The 13,698-nt window shown below is 50.9% G+C and overlaps 1 protein-coding gene across 1 annotated transcript; it reads right to left on the minus strand.

Annotated features, from left to right (window-relative positions):
- Positions 1-8,962: 8,962 nt before the first annotated feature.
- Positions 8,963-13,388, minus strand: TGME49_285160 (cyclin-dependent kinase family 5 protein; the record flags this gene model as incomplete). The annotated part of the gene is made up of 10 exons (XM_002369133.1): positions 8,963-9,117; positions 9,276-9,415; positions 9,584-9,637; positions 10,025-10,160; positions 10,414-10,577; positions 11,153-11,262; positions 11,547-11,628; positions 12,106-12,202; positions 12,679-12,724; positions 13,317-13,388. 10 exons carry the CDS (start codon positions 13,386-13,388, stop codon positions 8,963-8,965), a joined length of 1,056 nt encoding a protein of 351 aa, XP_002369174.1.
- Between the last annotated feature and the right edge of the window lie 310 nt (positions 13,389-13,698).

The raw sequence follows: 13,698 nt of genomic DNA on the forward strand, positions 1-13,698 counted from the left end.
CCTCCCCAACCACAAGTCTACCATTAGAGAGTATAGGGCTGACGATGCGTGGCTGTTCATTCACAACAGATGAAAGTATCGTTCGCTCGGCACAGCGAAAAGGGAGACATCAACGAGTGCAGCGGTTAACCATCAGCGAGAATCACAAAATGGGTAGACGGGAACACCTAGCATAGGTCCAGTGGTTTCCTGACAAAAGCATTGGTGTCGGAAAGCGGCGTGAACGATGCGAATGGGACTTTCAGTAAAGAAGAGAGCCTGGTAAATGAGTGACGAACTGGAAACCTTGCACAAGACACGGACGCGACCGCGTGGGGCCGCATGCGCCGCGGGCGCATGACACAGAAAAAATATAATCGTTTTGTGTAACGCTTTCAGCACAACTGTAACTCTCTGTCAATTTAGCTGCCTCTTTGAAAGACAGCAGGTGACCCGTACTGTGGGGCTTGAACCAGGAACTTGAGGAACAAAGGCACAGAACATTTCGACGGAGAACCCATTCAGTCTGTGACGTGAGGAAGTTTTCCTATCAGTGCATGTTGTGTACGATCACCTACTCGCTTTCATTGCAGTAAGTTCGCAGAATTGAGACTCATTGGGTGTGGTGCCTAAGGTGTGATTTTCACCACCGGAAAAAGTTTGGTATAATTATCAGGCTTTTCCTGGCTAGCATCATCTTGGGAGAAGACAGCAAGAAGGTCTGACAGATAAAGTGTCAAAGGCAACATGTTTTCCGCCGCGGATGTACAGCGTTACCAAATATAAAAAACGCTAGAGGTTGATTATAATAGAAAAGTGTGTTCAGTGGAGTCAAAACCGTTGCTCTACGGAGCTTATGCCCACGCAGTAGCAGCATGCATTAACACAGTGAGTAGATGGGTATCATAGAACGAGTTTTTCTTGTAACGCTCTTCTGTTGTAAACCCAAAGAAGAGCCGTCGAAATCCAAGCTGAAAACGTCTGCCATATTTTCCGTTCAAGACCAATCGTGATGCGTCTGGTGCGGGGTAGTGCGAGCCACACGTGTGGCTGGCGCATCCGCCGCCGCTGATAGCTGTCCCAGTCGTCCATCCGCGTTTCAGAGCAGCTCACTTAAGGACAGCCCTGTCACACGGACTCAAACCTGTAAACGAACCTAGTGAGATTATATCACGGGAAACGCCTCCCACAACGCGTGGACTAGCGTGTACATTGCTGATTACTTCAATCACCGAAGCTTGCATGTGAGCGCGAGGCAGGGAAGTCGAGTTTTCGATTTACAGTGTTGTCAGTTCAATTCGTGCCGACTAAGTCACCCGCCACATACCTTTGTTCGTGAGAAGAGGAGAACCCCGTAGCATTCAAAGGACACAAGGTTATGTCTGGGTTACAAGGCGCGAGCAACTTGCTCTATATGTGCGCTTCCGCGTTTTCCGTTTGTCAAAGTGTGGACGGAAGTAAATTTCCCGATTGAGATATTGTTCTGCCTGCAATTGGCTCTTAGCAACGGGAAGAGACAATGCAGCGAACCGAAACAAGTCGGAAAAGTATCTGAACGCACCAAGCCGTGTAGCGCTGTTGCACTCGCAGAAACTTGTTGCTGGAATTTCCCCCAAGAAAGAGAAACAGAGAAACCTTTATCGATGCCGAGAACAGATCCACCAGTAGGGAATCACTTTATGCCAATCTTTGCTACGAATGGTAGCGAGCGAGGAGGAGCGAACGCCGAGAAAGGGGCACCATCCACAACGTCTAAATTCCTGCTTCTGCTTTACGTGTCGCCGAGGCGTCGCTTATAACGGCCACGCTGTCATGATTGCTCATGGTGTAGTTTCATCTCATTTGTTTGGTGGGCGTGCGGAGGAACATGAAAGTTTGTTGAAAGCGTGAAAAAGTCAGGACAGACGAGGTTGCGCCGTCAACGGAGAGCCAGAAATATTTGCGAGAGAGGTTGTCTCCTCGCGAGAGAAGATATGATACAGATGAGTGCATCAAGGCTCATGCGACTCCTTATTGGAGACAGGCACTGTTCCCATGAAGCCCCTACAATGAGGCACATAGCTAGTCATTCCCAACCGTGGTAACACAGAAGCGAGGGAGCGAGCGTTAAGGCGCGGGAACTGCTTCCACTTGTACCCTACAAACCGACATCACAGTGGCCAGCCATCGCTGACTACTGCTGTCGCAATCGTTTTTCTTCGTAAACTAGATGGAAGTACATCCCACAGCAAAATGCTTCCGGTGTGCCACAAAAACGGGTGGTTAGTGTGTCGGACTTTCCACATCACTGTCTAGTTTCCTTTAGAGGTAAAAGCCTGGTAAAATTGGTGTCTCTTATTTTCGTTAGGGTGATATCAGCAGGTGCCATGTCAAGCATCCGTTCAGCCTTTTCCGAATTATCCTTGTCTAGGCTGGATCCTTTTTGTCTTTTGTGTCCCAGGGGAAGCCCGACCGGAAGCGACAATGGCTGTTCCCCTGTATCTGTTTCTTTGCCGCCAGGTCTATTTCCGTGCATTCCACCGTCTTGACTTTGCCAGGAGCTAGGACTCCCCGGAGCCATAGCCATGCCCTGAAAACCCGTCCGCCTCTTACTGAATCCTCCCGCGTACAGGGCTCGCAACGAGTCGATTCGGTCACTTTTTTCCGCGATATAACTTTCCGTTCCTGTCGCCCTTGGTTGCGGAGCTGCGGACGGGGTGAACGCCGCTGGAAGTTGGCGTTGTTTTCTTTGTAAACCGAGGACAGGAGTCTGATGAGCCTTGGTTCCATTGGAACCCAGCCTCAACATTTTGTCTGCGGATCTTCGTTTGTGCTGCGCAGGCGGGTTGGCGTTGGAGGGCTTCTGTCGACCATCCGGATCTACCGCACCTGGCCTTGGTGCTCCACCACTGTCTTGTACGCAGCCCCGCTGGCGTCTACGGCTTTCAGCAAAGCTTTTGTCAGCTGGAGCGTGTAAAGGAGAAAAGGGTAATGATTCTTCCACAGATGATCCTGGGCAGTCGGCTGTGGCTTTTTGCTGAGTCTTCAGCGAAATAGCGGGGACCTCAGGCTGGTGTGGCATTGAGTGACCGGGGGTTTCTCCGTGGACCTCCGCCGTTCCTCTTTGGCGCTGTTGGGAACGAAGGCCAAAAAACGGTGGATGCGCAGCCCCAAGCACAGTAGGCAAAACTGTCCCGGCTCCAGATATGAACGGGGAGTGGATCACAGTGGAGGCATTGAGCCGGCCAGCGGCCGCCGTACCCATGGGAACAACGGCTGCGGAACCGCCGAACCCGCTTTGCCTCGGGGCTGTCTTGAAGCATGCTGCACCCTTCCCAGAGTGTTTGGGAGAGTGGGCACCAATCTGGGGCTGCAGATTCCGCTGTCGAGAAGAGGCGTGGATTGATGAAGTGTGAACCAGGGAGAATGCGCCTGAAATGGAGCTAATAATATCTGGTTGCTTTCGCCTCAGCTGCCTTCCTACCTCGTCGTGAGCAGGGACGAAGCGGTTCTGAGGTAACTCGCCTGGGTGTTGTTTCGACACGATTGGAGATGCTAGTTCACCTGGAATCTGAACTGCACCTCCGTCCACAAAGAAGCTCCGTCGTTCAGCCGCGAGCGCGCGTCCAGCAGTCGGGGCTAGATGGATTGCTCGAGACTGCACTGCTCTTGTGCCCTGCAGTTGATGTCGTCCCGTGCTTGTTTTGGATTTGACTGCGGACCCAATTCCAAACGACGTGATACAGCGAGAGGAAGATGGTGAACAAATGGGAGAAATGTAGCTACGACAGGTCGGCGGCGTTGCTTGGCCCCCGCGTGGCGGTTCTCGAGCTACAGGGCTGCAACCTTTCGCATGAGAAACCAACGATGCCTGTGAGGAGGGACCGTCTCGCCTGGATTCTTGCAAAAGATCAGGTTCTTGAAGACATTGCCGGTTTCGTGAAGGAGGCGGAAATTTTCCCTCATCCTTTGAGCGGGGCTTCCTAACGGCGTCGTGGGGATTAAACAGGCTACGCGCCGCCACTCCCGGAATTTCCCATCCTGACGCGTTGTTGCCTAATGGATGCGGGGCACAGGACGAATTCGCAGTGGATTGTTGAGGGTGAGACGATGCGACTGCGTCAGCCAGCAGCGACTCGCATAACAGGGGTTCCGCATGATGCACCTGATGTCGCAGAGGTGACTGCGTGATCATCGAGCTGTCAAATGTCTTCCCGTACTCATTACTATTGCTGGGATAGGGCCACAAGGGCATTTGGTTGACCCGACTGAGAAACAAACCAGGTGGTGACCATGCTTCAGAAGAAGCCCACCCGGAATGGTGGGCTACCGCAGTTTTTTCTAGGGAACCTCCAGACAAAGACACAACATAATGCGACCCCCTTATCTGTGTTTTCGATTTCGACAGTACAATGCAGCACACCCACAGACCAATAATTGTAACCTAAAGTGAGCTTCACATTGTGCACGATGTGTGTCGCACCTGGCTTGGGAAGGGCAAGCGCCCTACTGTGTCGGGAACCTCTGACGCGTCGCTCCAGCTTCGTTTCAGGGCCAAGGCGATCTGCAAGCGCCAACTCACGACCCTCAGACGAATCATCGCCTCTACTGGTGCTTCCACTGGAACTGCTGAAAGACAGGCTGGGACCCCCTCGAGCGTTTTTTATGGTGGCAGGAGAGTAACCGTTGGCACATCCCTTAGAGGCTTCACTCCGGCTGGAATTGTTGCTGTGGAGTCGGCCTCGCCTATTACAGCCTACTACTACTTTTCCGTCCTTTTGTTTCCAAGACACGATAGATTCTCCTGGTGGTTTTGCGTCTAGCTGATCTGTATGACGACCGTAAAAAGTGACTGGTGGTGAGCTGCAAGGCAGACTGCTCTCGGTAGCTGCTGCGACGAATGCTCGATGATTACATGAGCCGCGAGCTGTCCAAGTACCGTCCGACCTCTCAGTCATGCTGCCTTTCGAGCTGGCAAAGCTTTCCTCGTTTCTCTTTGGAGGCTTGGGAGATATACACAGACGAGTTTCCTGTCTAACCGCTGTTCTTTGACCAGATTGCTGATCGACAAGCAGACTGCCTCGCGTTGTGGGACTGTGTGCTGTTGACGGATTGATGCCAGTAGCGTCAACTGGAGGCCCAGTTGCAGTCTCCGAAACAGGAGGCCTCTCTGGTGGATATTTAGACTCTGACAATTGTTCCGGTGAAGCCTGCTGTGAATTAGGCTGCACGGGGTGTTTCTGGACTCCATGCAACTGATTCCGTTTTGCTTGGACAGGCATCGAATTTGCAACTGGTGATCCTGACTGACAAGGGTCCGGCCTACTGGATAGCGATGAGGGCTGCCGCAGGCCAGGAGAACATCCAGTCCATTCATAAGGAACGTGGTCACACCGGGACCCGAAAGTGTTTTGGTCTGCCGCAATTCTTATCTCCTGCTTTGACTGAGAATCGTATTGTTCAGATGCATGCTCTGGCTGCAGAGGACTTTCACTGGAGTCTCGATGGAACAAAGATGCAGAAGGGTAGCCGCAGACGTCCGGCGGCGTTTTGGATGCAGAGGCAGCTCCATGTGATGAGACAGAATCATCAGGCTGTGCGGAACGGTGCGTCGGATACGCTGAATATACTAAATGAAGAGAATGCTGTCGGCTGAAACCTGGCAGGCCTTCCGCAGAACTTTTGCAGTGAGCGGTAGTTTGCTTTGATCCAAAGAGGTTGGTCGTCGATTCAGCTTTCACAGGGAGGAGTGTTGCTGGCAGGGACATGTTCGGAGGAAGTGGGGCCCTGCCACAGAAAACAGACAAATAGAGCTACAGTCACGAAGCCTCCACAACCACGCACTGATGCTTGCTCGGCTTGTGGGGAACACCTCTTTACGGTACCGGTGAAGTCTTTTGTCAGCTCACGTAGATTGAGTTCCTTACAGTTCCTACTGAGAAGTGATTGCTTGTGCCGCCTGTTGTTCAATATAGGAGGCTGTGATCAAGGCAGCTGGCGCATCAACTGTCATGGTTCGACACGTTTTATCATACTTTCAGGAACCAACAAGTTTTCTCAAAATAGCTTATGTGTCAGCAGTACTATCACCAGACGTGGGATCTGACGTGGATCTCCATTGTGTTATCCGCTGACCTCATTGGCACACTGGCAGTGACAATGCACCTAGAACCGTGGAACTCTTTAAAAAGTCTCCCAGCTGTGAGGAATTCCAGCTCTCACCCTTCAGCCACTTCGCCATCTTCTACAGGCGGAAATAATGCCACAGAATGGGGCACGTCTGGGCCGTTACCACCTCCGCCTTGAGTGTAGCTAGCGTCTCGCTGTGAAATGTGGTTTGATCCCACTCTGCTGTATTGTTTTATACCGTCGTCGGCAGCTGTCGCCTCAGCGTCAACCCTATGTGGGCGCTCATGCGCAAGTTGACCACAAGTATCATCAGCACCGATTCCTGGTGCATGCTTTGCTGGAAAAGGTGAGAGCGGTGATCCCCTGTCATTCCAAAGTGAGTGATGTGAAAAAGACGCTGGACTGCCTGGACACACAGGAACAGACCTGACACTGCCTAACGAATCAAATCACCAGCGCAAATGACAGTAATGTGTTACTCTCTTATTCCTGCTTTCTGGAACTGTCATCTGGACGCTGCCACCATCCTAGGCTGCCGTTAGCACCTTGCGAATTTGCTGGATACTTGTAAACGCAAAACAGCTCCCTAATCATATAACTGCTGGTCATGTACATTCGCGCTGTGGTTACCACTTTGGAAACAGCTGATGAACGGAAATTTATCAGCATCAACCGCGCACCTACCAGCCTGTTGCGATAATTTCAGGAATACGCTTCTCGCATCAGTAGTTAATCAACAGTCAGTGGGGCAGTGCCAACGGAAGTACTATTGTCCTCACCAGGAACATCATCTTTTTCTCGACGGAGATGTAGCACGGAATGCAGGTGTTTCATCCTTGTTGCTTCTGCTTCTCTACCGTTGGAGCAGTCGGCAGTGTAAGACCGGCCATCTTCTTCCTGAGTCGACAGACCCAACGGTATACGAAAAGAACAAACACTAACGCACCACTACGATGACAAGTCCCTCGTTGTGTTCCAGTACAGCGGATGAGTTCGCTTGGAAAGCTCTTTGCCTCGTAGGGGTCTCGGCACTTCGAGGCATCAACAAACGACCTGAAAGCTGCGTATGTCATCCAAAACACAATTTTCGAACGGCACTACACGGAAATCCCACTGTCGCGTTTTGCTGTGGCGTTAGCCGAAATCGTGTTTCACGTGTTTTTCAACTAGACAACACAATCGTTCAGATTTGCCGCCTGTTCCACAGAATCCCTCCTGAGCTTCTGTGTTATTGGCCCAGGCGATATAGGGCAGCAAACGCGTGCAGGGAAATCGCTACTGCCACATCCGCACGGCTGTTCAGATGAACAACTTTTTACGCTAGGAACGGGTAGTCTTTGCTTCCGTGTAGAAGCCAGACGTTCTGGGACTTACTTACCAGCTGAGCCACCAATTTTCGGGACATTTTGTCTGGTCTGCATGACACCATACCACCCCGACAAGGCGAAGAAAGTACCACTTTTCTTGTAATGTGTTCCACCGGCTGACGTGGAGCATGAAACAGTGCTTCGGATTATGCAAGCCGTTTTGTGTTTTACCTTGAGTAGGTGGAACACACGTTGTTATCCAACATATGAAACTGGTCTTGTAGCGGTCTGCGTTACAGTCGGCTCTGTGCACGTAGGAGTCCGTTGAGAGATATGTAATTGCTTTCAGTTGGAACGGCCCCCATTCCGACACTGTAGCGCTCTAGTTATACTAACGTATCATGTCGGTGACGGTTGGTCTTCAGGTACGACATATTCTGGCGACGCTATCGTTGCTGCCAAACTTAAGATGAGTGTCTTGCTTGCAAACTTGGAAGGTATATGAAGGTGGGTTGGATGGCACCACCCGCCACCGCAACACTATCGACGCTGAAACTAAAACCAATCGAACATTTATATAGGGTCTGGGCCCTCTGCCTGCGTGCGCGGACTGACCTGCCAGTTGTATCCGGATCAGGTGAGGCTAGGCGGTCCTGGCACGGTACAAGTGATACGGGTTCCCTTGAAACGGTAGGTTCTGAAACCTTTCTCAACAACTGAGTTGCCTGTGACGTAACTTCTGCTTCCTGCAGCTGATGCCCGCTAACGCTCCAGACCTGCCCCAGTCCACTTTGCATAGTGGTATTGCATTGTCCCGCCAATACAGACTGCTGACGGTGTAGAGGCTGGCACGCGGCCTGGCGGCTGGTGGCTTGGTCTCCCTGGTGTGCGTTCGGTGACTGCTTCTGCTGACACGGAATTCCAGATTTGTCGCTTATACTATGTGGTGCTTTCCATTCGCTGCTCGGGAACGTTGCATCCCTGTATGCTTGGCGACTTGCGTGCACGTTAGCGTTTTCAAGCAGTTCGGGTGCCTGTTGAGTTCGTCCGTATGTACATTCGCCCTCTGCTGTACAAGGTTTATGATCGCTTGTCCAACATGGTTGCTGGTTGTGGTCAGAGGCTTGCAGATGAGGCGGTTGTTTTGATGTCAGCGAGGATGGAGAAATGCGTATCTCTCGAGAATCGCTCTGCTGTCTTTCCTGAGACTGTGACGGCCGTCGAGTCTGTTCTGCTTGTAGTGATTCATCGCTGTGCTGAGGCGTCTTCGGGTGTTCCTGTGGCAGAGAGCAAACCTCCTAGGAGCAGTCCATAGAAATTTGGCTCACAGTGACAGTATCGCCAGCTTGCCCACCGCGGCTTGGAAGAAGCCCTCTGGAGTTGCAAAACAATGAGTTAGGTGGGCGCAATGAAACCGATAGACTTCACCATTGGGGTCCCGGATGATGAGGCGCACAACGAGGCTCTGGTGGCAGCATACGCGCTTCACCCACTCGCGTACCATAGTGAACACACACGGTTTGTTTCCAGATACCGACAGGTCCTAATGGAGTTTGTCGCCCGGTAAACTACTGCGTGCTACCCACCGGAGGAGTCGTTTTCCCAGATGGCCGGTCGGCTTGACAGCTGGAGGCCGGCAGTGTTGACTGGACAATCTCATTCGTGTTCGAACGAAGCTCCCTTTGCAGTTGACTGCGACTCTCCACATTCCTTATTGTAACGCCTACGAATACACCCAGACATAGCACTTTACTAGTGAATTCTGTTCCTCGTGGAACAGTGTCAAGTCTAAGATCGAAGTACTCGAGTTGAGTACTCAGTGTTCAGCCGTTACAGTGACACAGTTTCTTCTTAGAACACGCACAGGGCTGGATTGCTCACAAGCACTGCGGTCAGCCGACTCCAGTTCCTTGAAATATGGGTGCTGCAGCGCCATTTTAGCGGTGAGTCGCGCTTTTGGATCCATACAGAGCAGTTTTGAAAGGAAGTCGATTGCAGTTCTGTCGAACTTATTACGGTACCTGTCACGAGAAAGACATACACTCTGGCGCATGGATAAATTCGTTACTATCGGGATGATGGGAGAGCTTATGAACATCAGAGACAATCTCGAGGAGCCGGCAACTGAGGTAGACATCCGCTATATTGTTCCGATTCAAGAATTGCTCTCACCGCCGTCAAGGGCTTACCGAAGTAGTAGTGTTTCCCGCGGAGGAAGCTCGGGGAAAGCGAGTCCCGCAAACCTGTAGAAAAAGGGAACTCGAAGCCGGGAACAGCAGAGGGTCTCTACAAGGTACGAATACTAGCAGAAGTATTCGTACATCATAAAAACCAATTCGGTGTCACCAACATTCACGTCATATAACAGATGCATATAGACGGAAAGTATCCGCTTCGGCGGTGGGCGACATGGTATCGCTACGTCGTTTGTTTTTCTCACGAGAGGGTGAGGGCAACACAAACGAGAGAGACGTTGTCTAAAACGATGTTGCGGAAGGGATTCAGCAGTAAAACATTGAGGCGGTTTTAACTGCAATGGTTCAGCGTCCCCCCGATAGTCGCAGCCTCCAGCTCAGAATAAAACGCAAGCCTTTTACTACCGACGAACAACTCCAAGACGAACGACGCACCGCGAGTTTTGCCTGAACATTTCCATGTGTTGAGGCAGAAGAGGGCCTAGAACCAGCTGAATCTTATACAGCTGATCAACTTCGTTGTCGCCAGGAAACAGCGGCCGTCCATCAATGAGTTCACCCATAATGCAGCCTTGCAGTGAACATGCATCAAAACAACATCGCCACGCTCCGGGTTGGAAAGAGTTAGTATACAGCTCTCGCAAACTACCAATGTATCCTTCGTCTCTCTATACCTCAGCATGGCATAATGAGTTCTTTTTCTATTTTCCTAACATAGTTTCACACATGAACGCTACAGTAACTTCTGCATTACTCCGTTTTAAACGTGTTAAAGCCACCAGCACCTCCTCACGTGAGCTGCCTTATGGTCATTATTAACTCACCAACGGCCCACATGTCTACCGGCTTGCCATATTCGGGGTCGCAAAGAAGTAATTCAGGAGATCGGTACCATCGCGTTGCCACATAGTCAGTAAGAGGAACCGCGGCCGATTCGTGTAGTTGACGCGCAAATCCAAAGTCGCAAAGCTTTAGCTTGCGCGTTTTCCTACGAAAGGCAGCTAACGGCTACAGCAACCTCAATGATAGATGCTAGCCTGAAATGACCGGGCACGTGCTGGAGGCGCTCACAGGACACTTTGTAGCGTCGTATTTCCCAGCCCGCAGCAAAAGGGAATCGGAGCCACAAGTGGCCTACGATGCGCGGTGATGAAGCAGCACGCAATCGCGACCGACAAGAGAGATTTCCATTTAACGTGGAATCCAGTCGTTAATACATTCTTCGTCTTTGATACTTCTACCCTGAACAACAGGTGTTCTTGTGACTGCTGTGCATCCAGGTAAATCCTTCCGGTGTTCCAGTTCGAGTGCGGAAAGGACCGGGACAGTTGCATTATACACGTTGTCATGCACAGTACACTGCTCTACGTGTGGAAGGCGTAATCTATGGCTGTGAAGACTTTGCGCCGTCAGACGTGTTCTGCTGGAACTGAGAAGCAAATATAAGTCCCACACGTTTATCTTTCAATGCTTGTAGGGCGCCTCCAAGTAGATGGTCGCAGTGAAGTGAGGCATCTTTCGCTGCGCTGCATTTGTAGGAGATGCATTGCTTGCCGGACTCACAGATTCACAAGCAGGTTTTCGGGTTTGACGTCTCTATGCACAATGTCGTTTCGATGGCAGTAGCTGAGTGCCTTAACTAGCTGCCAGATACAAAGGCGCACGGTCTCCGGCTGTAGGCAACGATACAGTCGACACACGCCTTTTTTTGGCAGAACACTCACAGGTCAAGCGCAAATTGTTCTGTGGAACTGCTGGTCCTGCTCCATAGAGAAGTAAATCGAAGTGCAAGCGATGAGAGCCAGCTACCAGAGAGGACTTTCACGATGGTCTTTCGCTGCGATGTTGCCAGTCCGACCACCGGAGTTGTGAAAGAGTTCTGCGAGTCCTTGACGATGCAGCAATCTTTGCGGCGATCTAAGTCAGCAAAACCGCTGAGTATTTGGTAAAGACTTACATCTAGCCCAGCGGGCGACGCCTCGAGAAGTTCTAAGAGGTTTCTATGTATGTATTCGAATACCAGGTGCAGCTTCCCTTTCCTGTAAGTTGGACACCGCGTACAACAAAACGTATTACAATGCGGACTCGTTTTTGATGCTGTGGGCGTTACTCGCAATGCGTTGGCATGTTGGCATCCCCAGAGTCAGCGCCTTTAAGGAAGCGTCTCTTTTCCGTCAAAGGAATTAGCGTTTATCTCGCCTAATTTCTAAACAGGTTGCAGCTACGGACGCACGAAGGAATACGCTTGTGTGTATCAGTGCCTCCTTTTCCCAAAGTTTTTGTCTGGTTTGCTTCGACTGCCAAGACATACAGGACATACAGAGTGTGAAATCGTAAGAACCTTCTGAATCCTGGAGTCAACGTGTCCCGTATGCGGTACTTCCTCGAGGCATATGCTCACGTTTTTCACGTCGATCGATCACGAAGTTGTACACCCTGGGACAGCGGAATGTTGGCGTGAGGCTCGTCCCACGTCATGATTCTGATTTGCAATAGACTGCATCAATCCTTCTTACCATCGGAAGGCTTCTTTCAGTGCAACGATGTTCTCGTGTCTCAAGTGTGTCAACGCGTTGAGTTCGCGTGCAATAGTCTTCTTCACATTCGTGCTTTCTGAGCATCCGGTATGACCAGTACCACACGTCAACACGTGTATTAGCACGGCTGTATTAGCACGGCTGAGAATCCCGTGCCCGAATTGCCTTTTTTTCTGTGCCGAATGTAACCGACTAGAGCATGGTGGGTATCGAATAACCGTAACGCTGTAGGAAATTGAATTCCATTAGAGTATCCAAAACGCTGAATATGACTGAAGAAGAATGCAGTTTGCAACGCGTAAACCTTGGGTCTTCTTATCAGCGAGGAAGTGATTCTTTTTATATGTCAAATGGAAATCCTATACAGCGTCGTTGCCTGTGTTCCAGCGTGCGACGCTATTCAAATTTCAGCACAAGAGAAATAAGGAATCGATCGCACATCCATCGAGAAATTGGCGGTTCTGGATCATGTCCGCCTCGTCGAACAGTACTGCTACGCTTTGTCAGTCCCAGACGGGAGCAACATGTTTTGTTTCCACCGCGATGGTGTACCTTCATTGCCCTTGAATGTTTTGATTGCGACGAGCTCGCCAGTGTCCTGCAAAACAACGGTCCCGAACGAAATGACCCGCTTCCTCACGTTCATTGCTGACGGAGAAATGTGCAGGAGGCATACTAGAGATCGCATCACCTCTTTGTGCTGTGCACGTACAAGGGAAACTGATGTGTGCGAGTTATTAACTGCCGCCTATCTCCATGAACACTTGATCCCTCGCCTGCGTCACCTGTGTCGCCATTGTGTTCTGTGGTGGGGAAGGGAAGGTGATGATGCGAAAACGTTGGAGTATCCCCTCGAGAGACGGATATAGATGCCTAGGAGGCCGCTTGGTCTAGTTTCCTCTTGTCCGCGCTGCGCCGCATCACGTGTGGAGGTAGCGTGACTTACGAGCTATCAGTACCGAGTAAAGTCGGACGGTGCAGTTCTCTGGCGCAGTGTTCACAGAATGAGGACTTGCTGCTTGTCTTGTGCCCGCGAGGGATTGGACGTCTCTCCGTGTGTGTTTTGTCTGTCCTTATTTATGGTACCTCCGCTCTATTCTCTGCAGATTAGATCTTACCACTCATTTGCATCGATCTGTGTCAACTACGAATCAAATTCCTTGGTGATCTACAGCATACGCTTGTCTCACCTTCCTTCTGCACTTGAGGACGACGCCATAGGCTCCCTCGCCAACCAGCTCGAGCTTCTCATACTTATTCATTTTGATAATAAAACAGAGATGTCAAACAACCGGCTTGGTACTACATTATGCATGAAGGCAGCACTTGGGAGTTTACGCTCGCCGCCCGCGGCCACGGCGAGTGCCCCACATCGACATATTTTGTGACAACAGTTTGCGGAGCCGCGGTATGTTTCACGCCAGATTATGTAGTCAAAGCGACAACCCAAATATGTGTTGGCCCGGGGCTTCGTTGTGCACGAATTACATGCGAAAACAAACTCGGGATCGCAGACAACCGTATTTCGCCGGTGGGAGAATCAGGCGCTCGTTCAGGGTCCAACAACTTAGG

Source organism: Toxoplasma gondii, chromosome V, assembly GCF_000006565.2.
Source record: "Toxoplasma gondii ME49 chromosome V, whole genome shotgun sequence".
NCBI lineage: Eukaryota > Apicomplexa > Conoidasida > Eucoccidiorida > Sarcocystidae > Toxoplasma > Toxoplasma gondii.